A 22,641-nucleotide genomic window follows, 5' to 3' on the forward strand; every position below is an offset into this window, starting at 1 on the left:
GACCGATGAATCACAGACCCGTACCTCTGAAACAAATAATACATTATATGTTAAAAAAAAAAAAAAGAAGAAGATAGCAGGAGGGGAGAAAGGATGGGGGCAAAATCGGAGGGGGAGACGAACCATGAGAGACTATGGACTCTGAGAAACAAACTGAGGGTTCTAGAGGGGAGGGGGTAGGGGGATGGGTTAGCCTGGTGGTGGGTATTAAAGAGGGCACGTATTGAATGGAGCACTGGGTGTTATATGCAAACAATGAATCATGGAACACTACATCAAAAACTAATGATGTAATGTATGCTGATTAACATAACATAAAAAAAAAAAAAGAATGTTAGCCATGTACCCAAAGGCCTGTGCAAAAGGCAATGTACGGCAAGTGGTATATAGGATGTTCACAGGACTGATAGGGGAATCTGGGAGTAACTGAGGTCACTTTGGACGGACATCTGGTCTGAGTCTTGAAGGATAATATAGCAATCTCAAAAGGCAAGGTGGAGATGGCGGGGAAAAGTCATCCTCGTCAGAAAGAAGAATACAGATAAAGATGTAAAATAAAAAAAAGCACGAGAATAGATAAAGCACAGAAGATTTTTAGAGCAGTGAAACCATTCTGTATGTTACTGCAATGCTGGATACATGCAATTATGTATTTGTCAATGCCAAGAGTGAACCTTAATGGAAACTATGGACTTCAGGTGATAATGATGTGTCGATGTAGGTTCACTGATTGTAGCAAATGTACTACTCTGGTGTGGGGTGTTGATAGTGAGGGAGGAGGCGTATGTGTGGGGAGAGAGGTATATGGCTATCTGCTCTATTTTGCTGTGAATCTAAAACAGCTCTTAAAAAAATCTATATAAAAAAATAGCAGGAGATCATGAGCCCGAGCAAATATGGTGAAGATTTCTGGAATAGGAGAATGGTCCAGTTTGGAACACAGAGAAAATGAGGGTGATAAAAGAAGATAACTTGATAGAAAATATGAAGCCAGATCCTAGAGAAAACTGAAGGGCGCCCTTCCAAATTTGGGTGTTAATCTGTGGGCAGTAGGGAATGATATTATACATTTGGATTTTAGATGTGGAGAAGGGCAAGTCTCTCTGCTAAAGTAACTTTGCTTTTAGTAGATACTTCTCTTATTTATTTTGGGCAGACATTTTTAGGTTAAACAATACATTTCCTCTGAATTATAATTCCTTAAACATAAATATCTGGCAAGTATGATTACCACAGAGTCCCATTTCAATGATGTTAGGAGAGGATTTAGGTGCTAAACACACAAATACGACATTCCAAATTTATAAGCCTTTGATTCTTTCATGTTTGGCCTAGTGCCTGCCATAGTATGCACTCAATAAATATTTCTGGGGGTGCCTGGGTGGCTCAGTTGGTTGGAGGTCTGACTCTTGGTTTCAGCTCAGGTCATGATCTCAGGGTCGTGGGATTGAGCCCCACGTTGGGCTCTGTGCTCAGAGGGGAGTCTGTTTGGGGATTCTCTCCCTCTGCTCTCCCCCCAACTCACGTGCTCTTTCTCTCTCTCTGAAATAAATAAATCTTTAAAAAAATAAATGTTTTTGCCTTTAAAGAAGAATTAATACCTATTCTTCTGAAACTGTTCCAAAAAAATAGAAATGGAAAGAAAACTTCCAAACTCTTTTTATGATGCCAGCATTACCTTGATCCCAAAACCAAAGACTCCATCAAAAAGGAGAACTACAGACCAATATCCCTGATGAACATGGATGCAAAAATTCTCACCAAAATACTAGCCAATAGGATCCAACAGTACATTAAAAGGATTATTCACCACGACCAAGTGGGATTTATTCCTGGGCTGCAAGTTTGGTTCAACATCTGCAAATCAATCAACATGATACAACACATTAATAAAAGAAAGAACAAGAATGATATGATCCTCTCAATAGATGCAGAAAAAGCATTTGACAAAGTACAACATCCTTTCTTGATCAAAACTCTTCACAGTGTAGGGATAGAGGGTACATACCTCAATATCATAAAAGCCATCTATGAGAAACCCACAGTGAATGTCATTTTCAATGGGGAAAAACTGAGAGCTTTTCCCCTAAGGTCAGGAACATGGCAGGGATGTCCACTATCACCACTGCTATTCAACACAGTACTAGAAGTCCTAGCCTCAGCAATCAGACAACAAAAAGAAATAAAAGGCATCCGAATTGGCAAAGAAGAAGTCAAACTCTCACTCTTTGCAGATGATATGATACTTTATGTGGAAAACCCAAAAGACTCCATCTCAAAACTGCTAGAACTCATACAGGAATTACTAAAGTGGCAGGATATAAAATCAATGCACAAAGATCAGTGGCATTTCTACACACTAACAACAAGACAGAAGAAAGAAATTAAGGAGCCGATCCCATTTAAATTGCACCCAAAACCATAAGATACCTAGGAATAAATCTAACCAAAGAGGCAAAGAATCTGTACTCAGAAAACTATAGAATACTCATGAAAGAAATTGATGAAGACACAGAGAAATGGAAAAAGGTTCCATGCTCATGGATTGGAAGAGCAAATATTGCAAGAATGTTTATGCTGCCTAGAGCAATCTACACATTTAATGCAATCCCTATCAAAATACCATCCACTTTTTTCAAAGAAATGGAACAAATAATCCTAAAATTTGTATAGAACCAGAAAAGACCTTGAATAGCCAGAGGAATGTTGAAAAAGAGAAGCAAAGCTGGTGGCATCACAATTCCGGACTTCAAGCTCTATTACAAAGCTGTCATCATCAAGACAGTATGGTACTGGCACAAAAACAGACACATAGATCAATGGAACAGAATCCAGAGCCCAGAAATGGACCCTCCACTCTATGGTCAACTAATCTTTGACAAAGCAGGAAAGAATGTCCAATGGAAAAAAGACAGTCTCTTCAACAAATGGTGTTAGGAAAATTGGACAGCCACATGCAGAAGAATGAAACTGGACCATTTCCTCACACCACACACAAAATTAGACTCAAAATGGATGAAAGACCTAAATGTGAGACAGGAGTCCATCAAAATCCTAGAGGAGAACACAGGCAGCAACCTCTTTGACCTCAGCCGCAGCAACTTCTTCCTAGAGACATCGCGAAAGGCAGGGGAAGCAAGAGTAAAAATGAACTACTGGGACTTCATCAAGATAAAAAGCTTTTGCACAGCAAAAGAAACAGACAAAACCAAAAGACAACCAACAGAATGGGAGAAGATATTTGCAAATGACATATCAGATAAAGGGCTAGTATCCAAAATCTATAAAGAACTTATCAAACTCAACACCCAAAGAACAAATGATCCAATCAAGAAATGGGCAGAAGACATGAACAGACATTTTTCCAAAGAAGACATCCAAATGGCCAACAGACACATGAAAAAGTGCTCAACATCGCTCGGCATCAGTGAAATCCAAATCAAAACCTCAATGAGATACCACCTCACACCAGTCAGAATGGCTAAAATTAACAAGTCAGGAAACGACAGATGTTGGAGGGGATGCAGAGAAAGGGGAACCATCCTACACTGTTGGTGGGAAGGCAAGCTGGTGCAGCCACTCTGGAAAACAGTATGGAGGTTCCTCAAAAAGTTGAAAATAGAGCTACTGTACGACCCAGCAATTGCACTACTGGGTATTTACCCCAAAGATACAAATGTAGTGATCCGAAGGGGTACGTGCACCCCAATGTTTATAGCAGCAATGTCCACAATAGCCAAACTATGGAAAAAGCTTAGATGTCCATCAACAGATGAATGGATAAAGAAGATGTAGTATATATATACAATGGAATATTATGCAGCCATCTAAAAACATGAAATCTTGCCATTTGCAACGACGTGGATGGAACTAGAGGGTATTATGCTAAGCAAAATAAGTCAATCAGAGGGCGCCTGGGTGGCTCAGGCGTTAAGCGTCTGCCTTCGGCTCAGGTCGTGATCCCGGGGTCCTGGGATCGAGCCCCGCATTGGGCTCCCTGCACCGCGGGGAAGCCTGCTTCTCCCTCTCCTACTCCCCCTGCTTGTGTTCCCTCTCTCGCTATGTCTCTCTCTGTCAAATAAATAAATAAAATCTTTAAAAAAAAAATAAGTCAATCAGAGAAAGACAAGTATCATATGATCTCACTTATATGTGGAATTGAAGAAACAAGAGGAATGCTGAAAAAGAAAATGTGAAGATCATGGGTGAAGGGAGGGAAAAATGAAACAAGATGAAACCACAGAGGGAGACAAACCATAAGAGACTCTTAATCTCAGGAAACAAACCGAGGGTTGCTGGAGTGGTGGGGGGTGGGAGGGGTGGGGTGGCTGGGTGATGGACATTGGGGAGGGTATATCCATGGTGAGTGCTGTGAATTGTGTAAGACTGATGAATCACAGACCTGTACCCCTGAAACAAATAATACATAATATGTTAATAAAAAATAAATATTTTTGAAAAAACTGGTTGGAGAGTAATTAGCACAGAAATAATTTCTAAAGGTCAGACATTGGAGAATTCTTTAATTTAGGGTGGTTGACCCTGGGATATGAGGACCATAACTTTCAAGTATTTCCCTTGAGGTGACTTCATTGAGTTAAAGATTCTCTTTCTCCTTATTAAAGTTTGAATTGCTTGAATTCTGCTTCTGACCTCAAGGGAGAGAATAGAGCATCTCCATTTGGAGCTCTTAACCAAGCTTCCTGAATTCAAATCTTCTTCACGCTAACTCTGCAGCTGGGAGCAAGGATTGAGGACTTTCCCCCAATCAGTTCTCCAGTGATAGCCTTCCTTACCAGAAAACCAACCCTAAAGGTGTGTGGAAGAGCAGCTTGAAGAGTGGCAGTGGGATTAGAAACTCTACTGGCTCTTATTGGCTATTCCAAAGGAAATCCACACAGTCACCCTCCTCCTTACAGATCTAACAATCCAGTTTTCCAGAACCCAAATGCCCTTATTCAGAGCTGCTGTCTCTGGCCAGAGAGCAACAGTTGGGCAAGTTTTTGTTTTTTTTTTAAATCACAGACTAGAGAGGCAATTGAAACAGGTTGAGACAGGCACTCAACATGAGCCTGGTTGTTAGTACATAACCTGGGTCTCTGAGGAGGTCTCCTGAGGCTGTGCATGCTCTTGCCTATTGCCCATCAGAGGACAAGCTGAGAAATGGCAACCAATGTGGCATTTCAGAAGTGTTAGAATTCTGCTCAGTGGTCAGACTGGCTGTCAGTTCACCTGTTCTTCCAAAGCAGCTCCGTGTTCCTTCAGGATCACGATCATCCATATGCCACAGGCCTGGGTACAGGTGGAGTTAAGGCTCTCCAGACCATCCAGGGTTTCCTCCAGGAACATTAGAATTTCTTCAACTGGGATGAGTTTACTGACAATCTGAGAATGTACGCAGAAAGATTCATGTTATCAACCACCTCACTACATACAACATGCTGCTACTGTTTTAGATTGGAAACCATTGGAATTTCCAAACAGCTAACCCATGACTAGGGTATAGAAATGACAGAAAATACAAAAAGTGACATAGACATTACCCTGAAACTCTAGGCAGACTTTTCCTGGGGTTGCTCTTTTATTATTTTATATTTATTGAATCCCAAGCCTGCTGAAGAAATTTCTTCTCCAAACTTCAAAGTTATAGTGTACCCCACAAGGGAAAAGTAATGTGTATGGTTTTATATGATTTTATGATATAAGTTACTCTCACATACGTTTCATATATCACAGAAATATGTCATGTGTCTTCCAAAGAAAAGCTAAGGCTTGAGAATTTAGGAAAATCAATCACCATGTACTAAGCGCCATGTTCAATACTGGATGTATCACAATATCCATGTAAGTATGAATTATTATGAGTTCTATCTTTTGCACTTCCATGTTTCAAAATTAGGAGTAGTCAACAAAAGTTTTAGAAAATAAAAACTTTGCAATTTTGGTCTCTAAGTACAAGAACCATACAAATGGGTGATAGTAGTGTGTGTGTGTGTGTGAGTGTGTGTGTGTGTGTGTGTGTGTATGTGTGTGTGTGCTAATGAAAAGGCCTGCAGGGAGGTGAAAAGTTGGCAGTTTGAATGAATTCCAGGGACATTGTCTGGGGCTTTAATCAAGCAAGATGGTCATGATTATGAGTTTGTAGGTATGAAAACATTCCTATTCACAACTGACTTCCCTCTGCATTAAGTGGCCCGATGACTGATATTTGGTAGAACTGTTCTTGAAAGGAAATTAATCCCTTTTCATTAGTAGGTGCATGTCTCAACCAGTTTGAGTCATTTTGATTCCAAGATCAAAGGACTAGACTGCCACGTCTGTTCTATGTAACACCAAATGCTTGCCTGGGCTCCATACTCAATGGTTACCTGTGTTTTTTTTCTTCTCACATTGGGATGGATGATGGTTTAGGAAGAAAGGAAGGAGGGGGGCTCATGTTTCTGAGCACCTACTATGTATCAGACACTTTCTTAGGCATTTGACATATGTTCCCTCTGTGCCCCCAACTGGCTTCTCTCCCTTATTCTGGTCACCTTCTTTTTTTTTTTTTTTTTTTTTTTAAAGATTTATTTATTTATTTATTTGAGAGAGAGAGACTGAGAGAGAGAGCACATGAGAGGGGGGAGGGTCGGGAGGGTCAGAGGGAGAAGCAGACTCCCCGCCGAGCAGGGAGCCCGATGTGGGACTCGATCCAGGGACTCCAGGATCATGACCTGAGCCGAAGGCAGTCGCTTAACCAACTGAGCCACCCAGGCGCCCGGTCACCTTCTTGTCATCTCTGCTGCTGCCACCTTAGTCCAAGCCACCTAATCTCACACCTGGATTCTTGAAGTTTCCTCCAAACTGATTTTTTTTTCATTAATTTCACTCTTGCTGGCCTGTATCATAGTCTGAACCCAGCAGCTAGATGACCCTTTGGAAATATAAATCTGATCATATTCCTTCTTGCAGAAACACCACGAGCTTAGAAGGGGTTTTTACAAATTAGGAAGAGACACCTTGTCCTCAAGACAGTTCACTTCTCTCTGTAAGTATATGGTCATAATGACTGAGGGTAGGCGTTTTGTCTTTTTCTATTCTTAGAGCCTAGAACAATATCTAGCATATGGTAGGTGCATAGGGCATAGTAGGTGAATGAATAAATGATTAAATAAATGAATGAATTCATTGACCAATCCTCAGAACAACTCTGAGAGGTAGGTTATGCATTTTTTTTTTTTTTTTGAAATGAGGAGAATGGGCTTCAAGCAAGTGCACACAGCATCATCTGATAGACTCCAAAGCCCTTGTACCTTCTACTCCACCACACTGCCTCCCTCATCCTGAAGAGGGATGCTTGGTTCATAAGATTTCCCAGAGTATGAAATGATCAGTAGCAGGTGTTGACTGGGCACATGTACCCAGGGTTAACACATGATAGGACAAAGAATGGCTAGACTGTTGCTCTCCTTGGTAGTGGGGCATACACAGCTTACTCATTTGGAAATCAACCCAGAATCATCTTTACATCCCTCGGCCAGTCCTCCGTATCTATTACCTTTGCTATTTTAGAAGAAATGTTGATCTGGACCTGCACATTGTCACATTGCAACCCTTCCTGCAGACTCTGCAGTCTTTCCACCTCCAGGTGAGTGCCTAAAATCCACAAGGGGAGACAGATGCAAGAGTTCAAAGACCTGATAGGGGTTAAAGAGGTTGGCTATACTCTGACATGACCCTAATTCAGCTGCTGGATGCTTTTAACAAATGCACGGACGCCTGTCTGATGAGAGGGTGGGCGTAAGAGCAAAGACATATTGAGTAGTTTCTGCATGCTGGCACGGGGCTAAATCCTCTGCATACAATGATCTCATTTATTACTCATCAATATCATCTGAGGTAGATGCTCCTGATTTTGCAGACAAGAAAGCTGAGGCAGAGAGCTATAAAGCCATGTGGCCACAGTTATCCAGAGACTAAAAATAGGAGAGAGAATTTGAGCCCTGGTCTGCCTGGCACCAATGCCTAAGCTCTCACTATTCTGCCACACTGCTGTCTCCGTTGGAGTTCCCTTTCGTAGTAAGCCACTTCTGGGAAAATGGAAATGGAAAGCTAACTATTGCAATAGGAACATCAGCAACTTTGCAACTGATTGTAGAAACCAATTAATAAACTCAGACCTAAACAGTAACCATTTTCTGTTTGCTGTTTGAATGTAGAGTAATTGTGGAAACTAACACCTGAACCCTTCTATGGAAGGCAGCCCAGCCCAGTAGAACACACAGACCTGGGCTCACAGCCCAGCTCTACTACTTTCTGGAGCTGGTAAATTTCTTTTCTTTTTTTTTTTTTTTTTTAAAGATTTTATTTATTTATTTGACAGAGAGATAGACAGAAGAGCACAAGCAGAGGGAGTGGCAGAGGGAGAGGGAGAAGCAGGCTCTCCGCCGTGCAGTGAGCCCGATGCGGGGCTCGATCCCAGGATCCTGGGATCGTGACCTGAGTCGAAGGCAGACGCTTAACCGACTGAGCCACTCAGGCGCCCCGGAGCTGGTAAATTTCTTAACTTCAGCGCTCTCATCTCAAAACTGAGTTTTAAATGGGTATTTAATTTAGCATCACACTAGTTACTTGTATTCAGCCGGTGTTTAATAATCATATTCTTTCTCTCTGCCATGCTATTTGATCTATCAAGGAAAAAAGTTAAAACAAATAATGAAGTAAGGGATTTTTTATTTTTTTTAAAGATTTTTATTTATTTATTTGATAGAGACACAGCGAGAGAGGGAACCCAAGCAGAGGTAGTGGGAGAGGGAGAAGCAGGCTTCCCACTGAGCAGGGAGCCTGATGCGGGACTCAGTCTCAGGACCCCGGGATCATGACCTGAGCCAAAGGTGGACACTTAACCACTGATCCACCCAGGCGCCCCTGGGATTTCTTATTAACAAAGAGTATTTGAGAACCTGAATTTTGTATGTTTCAGGAAAATAAAGTACACTAAAGGAAGAATAGGTAGAACAATAATAGGATTGAAATTCCTCTCTTCCTATGAGTTTCCTCTCTGACACATTTCTTCTCTTACTGGGATGGCCCCTTAGTTCTTACTTCCTTAACTCATTTTTTATTTTCAGGCTTGGTACAAGATAATGAATTATTTTCCCATATCCCAAAGGACTTTCATACCTATTTTGACTCTGCTAGTTTTTTTTTTTTCTTTTTGACCAACTAACCAACCTCTCCCTTCCGCCCAACCAAATCCCGCCTTTTGGTTTTAATATACTTTCCTTATGTGAATTTTAGAATTGTAATTATCTCTGTGCCTCCAGCATCAGAGAAGTGCCTGACACATGGAAAGAACTTAATAAGCATTTTCTGAATACCTAAAAGAAAGAGGAGTGGAACACAGGTGTGAGATGGCACTAAACCTAGACCAGTGCTCCTGGCCGTGCCAGGGCGGCACAGAAATGCGCATGCGCAGTGCAGGGCCATTCTCGGGGAAGCACCTGCTGATTTAAACTGGACCCAAGGCCCTGATTTGTTGGTTTCAGCCTGAGACTAGGTTTTAAAATTCCTTACATTTCCTGATATTGCCACTCCACATATACTTGGACGGTAGACAGAGGTCCTGTTCTGGAAGCCGGAAAAACCTCCACAAAGTTGTCTCTCTTAGAGAACTTTGAAAATCACTTAGCATCATAATAATAGTACAGTTTCCTCCTGAAGAAATCCACGTGATAGAGGAGGCATTGCTAATACTCCCAAGTGCCCAGTGATTTAAATCAAAACATTTTTACCTACCTCAATGGACCTTTATGATGCTTTGGTGTTATTATCTTTATTTTTAAAAATAGAAAAACAGAGCCATTGGGGAAAAAAGATCCAAAAGAGAGACAAATTCTGTGACATAATGAAGGCATTAGAACGCAGAAATGGCTGAACTGGGGAGAGAGAGAGACAAGGAAAAACCAAGAACAAGAGAAAACAGGTATCTTCTCTTCATTTGTGGGTTTCTCATCTTTCCCTCACCTTTTATACAGAACAGACCAATAGTGGAGCTGGCAGCCGCTTGACGGATGGTGGGCAGGGTGTCACAGGAGTGAGGAGCCAGGAGGCCTAGGAGTGAGCCAATTTTAAAGTTCTCTGGTGCCTGCAGGATAAAGGAGACCCCCAAAGTGATGGGGTGGCTTGACAACATCCCAGGATAGTCCCAACAACACTGGATGTGAAGTCCCTTGTTTTCCCCCTAAAGGTCCTTAGAATGAAATTGAATCTTGAACCTTCCCTTTAAGGGCAGTGGAAAAGTGAGCTAGGGAGCATGCAAAGGCAACCAAATAGTTTAATCCTAGTGTGCTTGCCACACCCTGGGGTTCTGAGATACCTCTCAGGTGGTTTTCTGGGAAGCACTCCATTCTGGGACTGGAGCTCCATCATGCAGGGGCTGTGGATTCCAGAGGCCTCCAAGATCCCTTTTGTTAGCAAGCAGTGAAATCTATTCATTCCAGGGGATTACTTACCTCAATATCATTTGTCAGCACTTTTGCAGTGATCTGGAAGGCTCTTTCTCTTTCCCAATCTTTTTGTGAAACAAGCCACATTCGGAGAAGCTGTTGGTCAAAGAATAAATGTTCTTTCCTTAGTACTCCTCATATTCACTCATTTCCATTCTCTGGCTCTTGCTCTTTCTGTGTCTCTTATAACAGGGTGCTCACCTCCCACAAATAATTCTTAAGTGGACTGGCCCTATGTGACGGGTTAAATGGGTCAGGCTGCATGTCTCCCTGTGAAGAGTATGAGGTAGAGTCTGGAGTATTGCCCTGCAGCACAAATGAGGGAATGTGCGAATCAGTTTGAGCAGTGGCCCGACTCACATTGAACATTTCTTGGCAGTCCTCTGCTTTCACATTATCCCACAGCATGGTCTTCAGCAGCCTTCCTAGAGCATCCATGGATCGTTCATAGAGAAACTGAAATCCAATGTGAGCATGAGCGTCAGGCTGAGGCCGGAGGGTAGAGTCCCACTGTAGCTCTTGATTCTACTCAGGCCTCACCCCCACATACATTAATGTGCTCCTTGTCCTTGTCTGTCTCGCCTCCATCTTTGAGTTTTTCCAGAGGTGGCAGGGGAAGCAGCCTGCGAATATTCTCTTCAAGAATATTTAGGTGGTCATTTAGTGAGAGCTGAGGTTTCAGTTTACTGAAATGAGAACCATGTGGAGGGATGGGTATTATGAGGACAAGTAAAACATAGCTCAGAAGAGTTCCCAAGAACTGCCAACCACATCTGAGGGGGTCAGAAATGCTTGCTGACATGTTGGAATGTTGAGGGAGATGGTGACAGAAGTAGGGAGAGGTTGGGGACATAGAATCAGACGGTACTGGTGCGCACAGTCAACATGTCTCATTTCTAATTTATTAGAGTGATAAACAAATCATCACTAGCTTTGTGTTACTTAGCCCTTTATTATAGGTTCTGTGATAACATTAACCTACTTGTTTTTTCTAGTGCTCATGGGTTTTGTGGGGAGGGGGTGTGGGGGGAAGATTCTAAGTTTGGAGCTGTTTTATCAATTTCATATGTCTTCTCATGCTATTAAGTAGTGTTACACATACTGAATGTACTTATAGTAAAGCGGCTGGAATCTTCCTTCCTTCCCCCCTCCCTCCTTCCTTCTTTCCCTCCCTCTCTTCCTTCCTTCTTTCCTTTCTTCCTTCCTTCCTTCCTTCCTTCCTTTCTCCCCTTATTTCTTCCAGCCATTTACTATAAGCATCATGAAGATATGAACAAACCTAGACATAACTTGGAAAAATGTTCAATAAACATGAAAATCCCCATTTATTATTTAATAAATATAAATATTATTTAATAAATGTAAATCAAGACAATACACTACTGCTTGTCAGCTATCATATTAGCAAAGAAATTAAAAATGATGACATGGTCAGGGCAGGGGGAAATTGGTTCTCTCATAGGGGAGTAGAAGTCAGTACCAGCTGGGACAGGTCTATTGAAAGTGTTAAATATGTTGATATAAACCAAACAGTCGTTTCATCTGGCTGATTTAAAAAAAAAAATCAACTTATTGAGGTATAATTTATGCACAACAAGCTGCATCCATTTAAACTGTGCAATTAAATGAGTTTCACACCCATGAAACCGCCACTATAATCAATATAGAACATCCAGATTTTTCCTTATGCCCCTTTGCGGCTCATCTCTTCCTTCACACTGGCCCCAGGCAAACGCTAATTGGTTTTCAGTCGTTAGAGATCAGTTTGCAAGTTCTATACGTGTTCTGTCCAAATGAGGGTAGCCACCAGCAACATGTAGCTATCCAGCACCTGAGTGTGGCTAGTCTGAATTAAGACAGGCTGTAATTATAAAATACACTGGATTTTGGAGATTTAGTATGAAAAATCACGTAAATTATCTCATCACCTTTTTAAATATCAAATACATGTTGAAATGATAATATACTGAATATACTGGATTAAGCAAAATAATTATTAAAATTACTTTGTTTCTTTTTTTGCTCTTTTAAAAGTGACTACTAGAAAATTTTAAATTACATATGTGACTTGCATTCTAGCTCTGCTTGACCACACTGTCTTAGAGCCTAGTTAATTCTTAACTCATCTTCAAGATTTATTTATTTGAGCTTTCTTCAAACTTCACTTATCTTTGTAAACATGGCAACCTGTGCCTTCCCTTATGTTGGTTCTTACTACATTTTGGAGAAATTAGGTGGGTATGTTTTGCATCTATTTTACCCAGTAGGCAAGGCCATATTTTGCTCAGGGCAAGGCCATATTTTGTTAATGATTATCCTTTTTAAATCTATCTCCATGCCTGATACATGGATGACACTGAATAATATTTATTGAACCAAATTGTCAGCTTTAATAATTAAAGTTCGGAGAGCACTTTTCACACAAAGGTGTTCACCAAAATATTATTTTTAGTTTTAAAAACTGACAAATATAGCAAGAGGAGGTTGGTTAAGTAATATGAGACATATCTATACAATAAGTTATTAAGCAGTTATTGAAAATGCTGTTTCTTACCTCAATATAATAAAGGCCATATATGAAAAGCCTACAGCTAATATATCAATGGTGAAAGACTGTACATTTTTCCTCTAAGATTTAGAGGAAAATCTAAGATCAGGAGCAAGATAAGGATGCCTGCTTTTGCCACTTTTATTCAACATAATACCGTAAGTCCTAGTCAGAGCTATTAGGCAAGAAAAAGAAATAAAAGCCATCTAGATTGGAAAGGAAGAAGTAAACTATCTCCGTTTGCAGATGACATGATCTTATACGTAGAAAACCCTACAGTTCACAAAAAAAATTATTAGAATAAACAAATTAAACAATGTTGTAGAATACAAAATGAGCACACACAAATCAGTTGTTTCTATACATTAACAATGAACAATCAAAAAGGAAATTAACAATTCCACTTACAATAGCATCAAAAAGAATAAAATACTTTATTTAACCAAGGAAGCAAAAGACTTGTACACTGAAAATCATGAAACATTGTTAAAGGAAATTAAAGAAGATACAAATAAATGGAAAAACATCCCACGTTCATGGATTTGAGGATTTACTATTGTTTAGATACCCATATTACCCAAAGCAGTTTATAGATTTAACGTAATCCCCAAAAAATCCCAATGGCAGTTTTTGTAGAAATAGAAAAATCCATCCTAAAATTCATATGAAATCTCAAGGGATCCCAAATAGCCAAAATCATCTTGAAAAAGGACATGGTTAGTTTCCATTCAGGTCATGATCTCAGGGTCCTGGGATTCAGCCCCATGTGGGGCTCCGAGCTCAGCAGGGAGTCTGCTTGAGATTCTCTCTCTCTTCCTCTGCCCCTCCCCCTGCTCGTGCACTCTCTCTCTCTAAAATAAATAAATAAATCTTAAAAAAGAAACCAGAAAAAAACAAGTGTTGGCAAAAATATGGAAAAATTAGAACGCTTATGCCGTGATCATAGGAATGTAAAATGGTATCACTGCTATAAAAAGAAGTATGGTAATACCTCAAAAAATTAAAAATAATAGAATTATCATATGATCCAGCAATCCTACTTTTGGGTATATACTCAAAAGAATTGAAAGCAAGGTCTAGAAGAGATATTCATGGACCCGTGTTCATTAGCGGCACTATTCACAGCAGTCAAAATATGAACACAACCCAAGCATCCATTGGATGAATGGATTAACAAAATATAGTGTATACACTAAATGGAATATTATTTAGCCTTAAAAAGAAACGAAATTTTGACACATGTTATCACATGGATGGACATCATTCTAGTGAAATAAGCAAGGCACAAAAAGAAATACTGCATGATTCCATTTATATTAGGTAACTGAAGTATGTAATTCATAAACACAGAAGGTAGAATGGTGGTTGCCAGCACTGGTGGGGGAGAGAATGGGGAGTTTGTTGTTTAATGCGTATAGAGCTTCAGTTTTGCAAGATGGGACGAATTCTTGAGGTTGATAGCATAACAATACGATTGTACTTAACACTACTGAAATATACACTTAAAAATGGTTAAGATGATACATTTTATGGGTATTTTACCACAATGATAATATTTCTTTTAAAACAATGAAGAAAGAACAATGTTGGTGAAGAATCGGTAATAATGGGGGAATATGTAAGGAAAAAATAGGATGCACAGCCATACGTAGAGTAGGTTCTCAGCTCTGTACTTAACATGAAGAATTAGGTATAAAAACTTGAAGGACGTATACCAAAATGTTGAAAATAAGGGGTGATTTTTATTATTTTTTAAAAAGTTTTTATAGTTTCCAAGTTTTAACTATGAATTTATATTTCTTTTATTGCAGGGGGAAAATATTATTTTAAAAATTTGGTTAAAATCATTTCCTTCTGCAGGTTTATTGCTACTAACCAACTAAAATATGATTAGGGCTTTCATACGTTTTTAATGGGAATATTAAAATTTGCCAAGGTCTAGGAAAAGAAATTTCCTTCTGCACAGAAACTTCAATCCTCCTGTATCAATAAATCTGACTCCTCTGAGTAGCTCTTTATCCCTGTCAGTCATCGAAGGGTCGGCCTCTCAGTCAGTTCTGTAAGTTTGAAAAGAGGGAAAAGCCCCTATTTGAGAAAGAAAAAAAAAAACCCATTGATGAGCTGTGCTCAGTTTGGGGGAGGGTACACTGGAGTATCCACTGATTGATAAGTCAGTTGATCAGAAGGAGGATCTTGGGGAGGAAATATTTTTTTAAATGAGAGCAAGAAAACTTTTCTACCTGAGGTATCTGATGGCGATTAAGGCTTTCCACCGAACAGGGCTAGCTAGGGAGTCCAGGGGCTCATCCCTGATGAATTTCTGCAACACAAAGGGAGGAAAAATTCTAGAAACGATTTGGGGGAGTTTCCAGATGCAGCTGCAGCCCCATTGGACTGTTGGGTGCCCTTTGTCCATATAATGGCAGAGATCTGTTACCTGGGACTAGCGCATTGTACCCATTTAAAAAAAAAAAACAGCTCTGACTTTCGGTAACAGACTTTTCAAGACCTTGCTCATGTCCTCTCTGCACACTTACCAGCATGTAACCCAGCAGCACCTCCTTGTAGGAGAACTTGAATCCCTTATCCTCAGCATCGTGGACAGCAATACCAATCTCAGTGATACTTCTCGTGAAACTCATTTGCAGATCCATGTCCTAAAGCAAAATGATTCACAGTGCAATCCAAAGTCTTGGGTTCCATACCTGGTTCTATAAACCCAGTTCTTGACTTAGGGTTGAACTATGTGCCCAGACAGAAATGAGAATCGCTGCTTCTTTTGCTATCTCTACCTCAGTCCGGGGTCAAAGTTGCAGGGAAGTTAAAAACCAAGGTCAAATTCTACTCCCCCCCCAACCCCTGTCCCCCATAGACTGAGGTTCTATACAGCAGTGGCTTTCAAACTTTTTGGACCATAAACCACACAAATTTTAGGAAACAGTTTACATGCACTATATATATATATATAACATTATATATATATATAATAAGTGAAATGAAAGTTTTATGATACTTCTTATTGCCAAATGCAATGTACCTTCTATTTCTCTTTTATTTCATTACAAAAATTTGCTGGTTGTGATTTATTAGATCTATTAGACTGATTTCATGGTCTTCTGGTGGGTCACAGCGCGTAGTTCTAAGAACACTGCTCTAGGTTACAGTATAACTCCTAAGCCACCTGGAACCAAATATATCTCTCTGTTCTGTCCTGATTAGTCTCAGGGATCCTGGCTTCAGGATTGGATTGATTAGTTGTATATTGGGATCTTTTCCTCTGGAATCAAACCAAGAGGACATCTATGCCTACTGCATTTCCAGGGAGCATGCTATGTATTGAAATATATCAAATATATTGCATACCTTGCTCATCACAGACATGCCCAGAACCTGCAAAACCAAAGGCAAAAGCAGATACTAGAGCAGCAGTTAAGAGTTCCCTCCACCAGCAAAAAGACCCACCCACCAACCTGAAAACAACAGCTAAGCAGGACACTGAGTCTTGCTAAAGGGCGGGGGCTGTTCACTTCCTCCCCCATTTCCAAAATGAGACCCTGTACGTTGGCAGACTTTTTCCCCAGGTGAGTCTAATCTACAGAAAGCAGCATAAAGAAATCAAGCCTTTGGGTTTCAAGCCTTATGATTTAAAGAGGTTCTACCAGACTTTGATAAGAATAAGGATAGAGGCTCTTGGCAGAAAGAGCAGTGAAAAGCTATAAAATGAAAGTTAATGGGGCAGCTGACTTTGGAACTGAGATATAGTCAGTTCTGCTATGATGCTTGCCTTGAAAAATGCAAATTTGTTTCAGTGAAATTGATATGTGAGTAAATACTTCTAGTACATTCTGAATTTTGTGTTTGCTTATGCACAGTCTTGTCCATGACAGCAAAAGGTGAGCTAGCTGAACTGACCCATGTAGGAATACTCACACGAACACCTCAAACATGCCAACTGGTTCAGTTTACCATGGTATGAGCTGTTTCCCATTCAAATCTGCCATTCTAGCTGTCTGTCTGATTTCAGGTGACCTTTCTTCCTTATCACCATTTCACAATCAACTTGTAACTTTCCCAAGTGAATTCAGGTGTTTTTCAAGAAAAAATGCCGTATTTTTTTGTAGTATTTATGTACTTCTTAGATGGATTTTAAAATTAGATTCCAGGGGCACCTGGGTGGCTCAGGTCATGATCCCAGGGTCCTGGGATCAAGCCCTGCGATGGGCTCCCTGCTCCACGGGGAGACCGCTTCTCCCTGTCCACCCCCACCCCCCTGCTTGTGCTCTCTCTCGCTATCTCTCTCTCAAATAAATAAATAAAATCTTAAAAAAATAAAATTAGATTCCTATTTTTTATATGTCCTTGATGGGGTTTTTGAACGTTGTGCCCGTCCCCCATTTTCTCCGTAATCTGTGTGTTTTTTCTTGTACTATCTTGTGCATATGTTGTGCTACAGAAGAATTGACTGTACCTTGAAAGTGTACAGTCATCCTTATCTAAGACATCTTTATCTCCTTTCCTCTTGTATTTTTATCATAATTTTCCTCAATGATTGACTAAAAATTAATATAACGTGAACCATCTTTTTCTCAATTATGTTTTTGGTTTTCATCATTGCTTATCAAATTTTGGGTACATCAGAATCACCTTTTGAGGAGCATGTTAAAAATACAGATTCAGAGATCCATCCCTGAAGACTGTGATTCATTAAGGATCCCTATTTTTAACAGGGCTCCAGGTAGTTCTCATGCAACCGAAGTGTGAGGATCACTGCCCTATTCCCTTCCACCGACATACACTTATATCTGTGATATCACGAGTTCTCTATGATTCCATTCTTATCACATACACCCATGAATAAATTTCAAGAACAGATTTACCAAACAGGTGGTGTGTGGAGAACACAGAAGCGGAGATAAGGGAGCATAAGGTACAAGCCCTAACATCAAGGTGCTGACAATCTAATGTGGGAGCAGATGTGCACGTAATCAGTAAAAGCTTCTGAAACCTGGCTATGGATAAGAATCACTTCTAAACCTCTTAAAAATACAGATGTCAGATTCCAACCCAGACCTACTGAATCAATCTCCCTGAAAAATGGCTCTGGGAAGCTATACTTCAAACTTGATCCCAAGGTGATTTTTAGGTAGTTAACCTGGTACTTGTCAGCAAAATGGCCAAATTGACAATATATCTAAAGCACTTTATTAAAGATATATAAAGTACTATAGGGGACAGAAATGATCAGATGAATTCCAACTCAGTTGTGGGGTTCTGAGGCAGGAATATTCCTGGCATATTTGAGGAACATCAAGGACAGGAAGGGTGACTGGTATGAATGTGTGTGTTGGGGAGTGTGTGAAATGGTACAACATGAGGTAGATTGAGTAGGTTGATTAATAATGTATTTTTATTCATTTAAAAATACATGTATTGCACTTATTATTCATGAGGCACTGTTTTAGGTGGTTTATCTATACCATGTAAAAGGTTAAACTACCATTAATAACACTTCAGAGACTATAACAGGGAAGTAATGAACCAGCTGCTCTAAAGTAGCACTGGAGTAATTATTTGAAGTTCAAACTTGGGGGAGACTGCTATAGGTACTTGGTCTAGGAAGGTATCATAGGCCATGAACTACCCAAAGCCTTAGACAAGAAACAAATTGCCTGGCCCTGTTTCATAATGCATTTTTCTGTTCTTTTATGTTCTCATCTTCCAAACATACCAGATGTTATCTTGCCTTTTGTCTGTATCCTTTGAGCATGAATATTCCCAAGAGGTGAGCCCCTCCAAGGTTTAGGAACCCCAGCCCGGAAATCGAGGCACCCTGTGCTGGCTGTTACCTGAGAGCACTGGCCATAAAGAAACAGGACTTGGGAAACAATGTCTTGATCAAGCCTGGTGAGGAGTTGACCCTTGGGAGCATGGAGGGCCACGGCTCCATAGATTACCATGACATCAGTCTTGGTCAGGCTCTTTTTCCCAGAAAAAATACCCTGAAAGAGAGACATGAAAACTATGACTGAAGGTGTTTCCTTTCCTCCATGTTGCTTCCTAGTCCTACAGACCACAACAGGGATTAAGAAATGGGACTGAGATGATGAAAATTAGTCTAAAACTGATACTCTTGCTTGGTCAAATTTAAACACCTGAGACTGTATTGTGGATCTATTGGGCTTTAAAAGAGGTCCCTGTGAGAAAGCTTGGGTTAATTTTTATTTATTAAATCCCTTTCCTTCAGGGGAAGCAGAGTGTACACGGTGGAAACTGGCCATGAGACCTGAGCAGCTGGTAGAGGGACAAAACTAGGCACACAGAGAACTCCTTAGGACCTTCCAGATCAGCATTAGTGACAGAAACTGGAGTAGACCTATTAGAAAGCTGGTCATTCTACAGGGTCTGGGCTTGGGCAGTTCTCACCTGTAATAAAGACCTGGGGACAGGAACAAGTATGATATGGAAAAGGATGTTTACTGAAGGAATCAGTGTCGTTTGCCCTCGCTCTGACCAAAGCTTTGGGAGAGAAGGTTATTCTTTTTACCTTACATCGATTCATGAAAAACTTTTCCCGATCTTGGAATGTTTTAAGAACTTTTAAAACAGTATCCAAGTGGCTCTCAGCACAGTATCCTAAAATAGATGTTATTCCCTAAAGTCAGAAAAGATAGGAGTTTTGAGTTTAACCATTCACTTATTCAACAAATATTTACGGAGCACCTGTTATGTGTCAGGCACTCTTCTAGGTGCTGGGGACACAACAGTGAACAAAACACACCAAACTCCCCATCCTTGTGGTGCACACAATCAGGGGAAGTGACAGGGAAGTGACATTAAATAAACACATAAATTCAGTAAACATGTAAATATATAGTATTTCAAGGGTGACACATGCTATGGAGATAAGGAAAACAAGGAAAGAGAATAGCTGCTGCAGGTTAGGGGGAGTTCTCAATTTACATAGGGCAGCTAGAGAAGGCTTTATAAACAGGGTGACATTGAGCAGTGTTCTGAAATAAATGAGGGAGCAAGTCAGTGGACTGTGTGGGAAGGAGAGTTTCAAACGGGATGGGGAAAATGGTGTTAGAAATAATGCCAAAAGCAATAAGATAACAGAACATCTGACAAGGAGAAAATAAATAACATAATAAAAAAAAGGTTTCAAAAGTTCTGTAAGTCTAGTGGTTTCTGAACGTTTAACATGGAAGAAAGGATCCTCTAAACATCTCAAAATTTCTGAGGAGAATGTATAACAAAATACACTACAATTTTTTTTATACTAAGTGGTCTTTATTAGCCCGGAGAGTTTTTCTTTTCTTTTTTCTTTTTTAAATACACACACACTATCCACATTCACATACATTCTGCAGCTTAGTTAGGGTAAGGAATAGGCAAAATTGCTTTGAAAAAGCTCTCCAAGTTATGCTTATGTTTTCTCTAGGTTGAAAATCAATGGTATATAAGGTTACTTTCAGCTTGTAAATTCAATGATTTTTAAGTTTATGATCATACCCTTAAGTTAAAAAGTCAAGGTCAAAATATACTAAAAATACTTTTATTAAGGATAATTGAAATTCATTTTTCAACATTTTTACAAACCCAGTTAAATAAATAAAACATTGATCCTGGGATGCTGGTTCAATATTCACAAATCAATTAACATAATACACCACATCAACAAAAGGATAAAAACCACATAATCATTTCGATAGATGCAGAAAAAGCATTTGACAAAGTACAACATCCATTCATGATAAAAACCCTCAACAAAGTACATTTAGAAAGAATATACCTCAACATAGTAAGACCATATATGAAAAACCCACAGCTAACATGATACTCAATGGTGAAAAACTGAGAGCTTTTGCCCTTAGATCAGGAACCAGACAAGGATGTCCACTCTCACCACTTTTATTCAACATAGTACTGGAAGTCCTAGCCACAACAATCAGACAAGAAAAAGAAATAAAACGCATACAAATTGATAAGGAAGAAGTGAAACTTTCACTATTTGCAGATGTACTATGCCTAGAAAATCCTAAAGATTACCAAAAAACTAGTAGAACTGATAAATGCATTCAGTAAGGTCACAGGACACAAAATTGGTATACAGAAATCTGTTGCATTTTCATACACTAATAATGAAATAGCAGAAAGAGAAATTAAGAAAACAATCCCATTTATAATTGCACCCAAATAATAAAATACCTAGGAATAAACTTAACTAAGGAGGTGAAAGACCTGTACTCTGAAAACTATAAAACATTGATGAAAGAAATTGAAGATGACACAACTGAGAAGTTATTCCATGCTCATGGATTGGAAGAACAAATATTGTTAAAGTGTCCATACTACCCAAAGCAATCTACAGACTTAATGAAACCCCTATCAAAACACCAACAGCATTTTTCACAGAACTAGAACCAATACTCTTAAAATTTGTATGGAACCACAAAATACCCTGAGTAGCAAAAGCAATCTTGAAAAAGAAGAATAAAACTGGAGGTATCACAATCCCAGATTTCAAGATATACTACAAAGCTGTAATATTCGAAAAGTATGGTGTTGGCACAAACAAAGACAAATAGATCAATAGAACAGAATAGAGAGCCCAGAAATAAATCCATGATTATGTGGTCAATTAATCTTTTGACAAAGGAGGCGAGAATGGTGCTGGGTTGAAGATTATTTGACCATAGAGTTGAGGGTCCATATCTAGGCTCTCTGTTCTGTTCCATTGGTCTATATGTCTGTTTTTGTGCCAGTACCATGCTGTCTTGGTGATCACTGCTTTGTATGGTGACTAACATAACATAATAAAATTAAATTAAATTAAAAAAAAGAATGGTGCTGGGAAAACTAGACAGCTACATATAAAAGAATGAAACTGGACCACTTTCTTACACCATACACAAAAATAACCCAAAATGCATTAAGGACTTAAATGTGGGACTTGAAACTATAAAAATTGTAGAAAAGAGCAAAGGCAGTAATTTCTTGGACATTGGCCATAGCAACATTTTTTCTACATATGTCTCCTGAGGCAAGGGAAACAAATGCAAAAATAAACTATTAGGACTACATCAAAATAAAAAGCTTCTGCACAGCAAAGGAAACAATCAACAAAACTAAAAGACAACCTACAGAATGGGAGAAGATATTAGCAAATGACATATCTGATAAAGGGTGAGTTTCCAAAATATATAAGGAACTTACAGAACTCAACACCCAAAAAACAGATATCCAATTAAAAATGGGCAAAAGACATGAACAGACATTTCTTCAAAGGAGACATACAGATGGCCAACAGACACATCAAAAGATGCTCAACATCACTCATCAATCATCAGGGAAATGCAAATCAAAACTACAACGAGATATTACCTCACACCTGTCAAATAGCTAAAATCAAAACCACAAGAAACAAGTGTGGGCAAGGATGTGGAGAAAGGGGAACCCTCTTACACTGTTGGTGGGAATGCAAACTGGTGCAGGCACTCTGGAAAACAGTATGGAGATTTCTCAAAAAGTTAAAAATAGAACTACCCTATGACCCAGCAATTTCAGTACTAGGTATTTACTCAAAGGATACAAAAATACAGATTT

The 22,641-nt window shown here is 39.5% G+C and overlaps 1 protein-coding gene across 1 annotated transcript in view; it reads right to left on the minus strand.

Moving 5' to 3' along the window:
- MROH2B (maestro heat like repeat family member 2B) overlaps positions 1-22,641 on the minus strand; it is a 64,221-nt gene that overhangs the window by 11,713 nt on the left and 29,867 nt on the right. Inside the window, exons 20-30 of the mRNA XM_032415402.1 lie at positions 19,580-19,687; positions 18,882-19,034; positions 16,399-16,425; positions 15,573-15,692; positions 15,276-15,355; positions 11,038-11,173; positions 10,848-10,943; positions 10,494-10,583; positions 10,006-10,126; positions 7,538-7,635; positions 5,233-5,385 (exon numbers count right to left, since the gene is read on the minus strand). Coding sequence (XP_032271293.1) covers positions 5,233-5,385; positions 7,538-7,635; positions 10,006-10,126; positions 10,494-10,583; positions 10,848-10,943; positions 11,038-11,173; positions 15,276-15,355; positions 15,573-15,692; positions 16,399-16,425; positions 18,882-19,034; positions 19,580-19,687 — 1,182 coding nt within the window. The remainder of the gene's footprint in view (positions 1-5,232; positions 5,386-7,537; positions 7,636-10,005; positions 10,127-10,493; positions 10,584-10,847; positions 10,944-11,037; positions 11,174-15,275; positions 15,356-15,572; positions 15,693-16,398; positions 16,426-18,881; positions 19,035-19,579; positions 19,688-22,641) is intronic.

Source organism: Phoca vitulina, unplaced genomic scaffold, assembly GCF_004348235.1.
Source record: "Phoca vitulina isolate PV1807 unplaced genomic scaffold, GSC_HSeal_1.0 scaffold17, whole genome shotgun sequence".
NCBI lineage: Eukaryota > Metazoa > Chordata > Mammalia > Carnivora > Phocidae > Phoca > Phoca vitulina.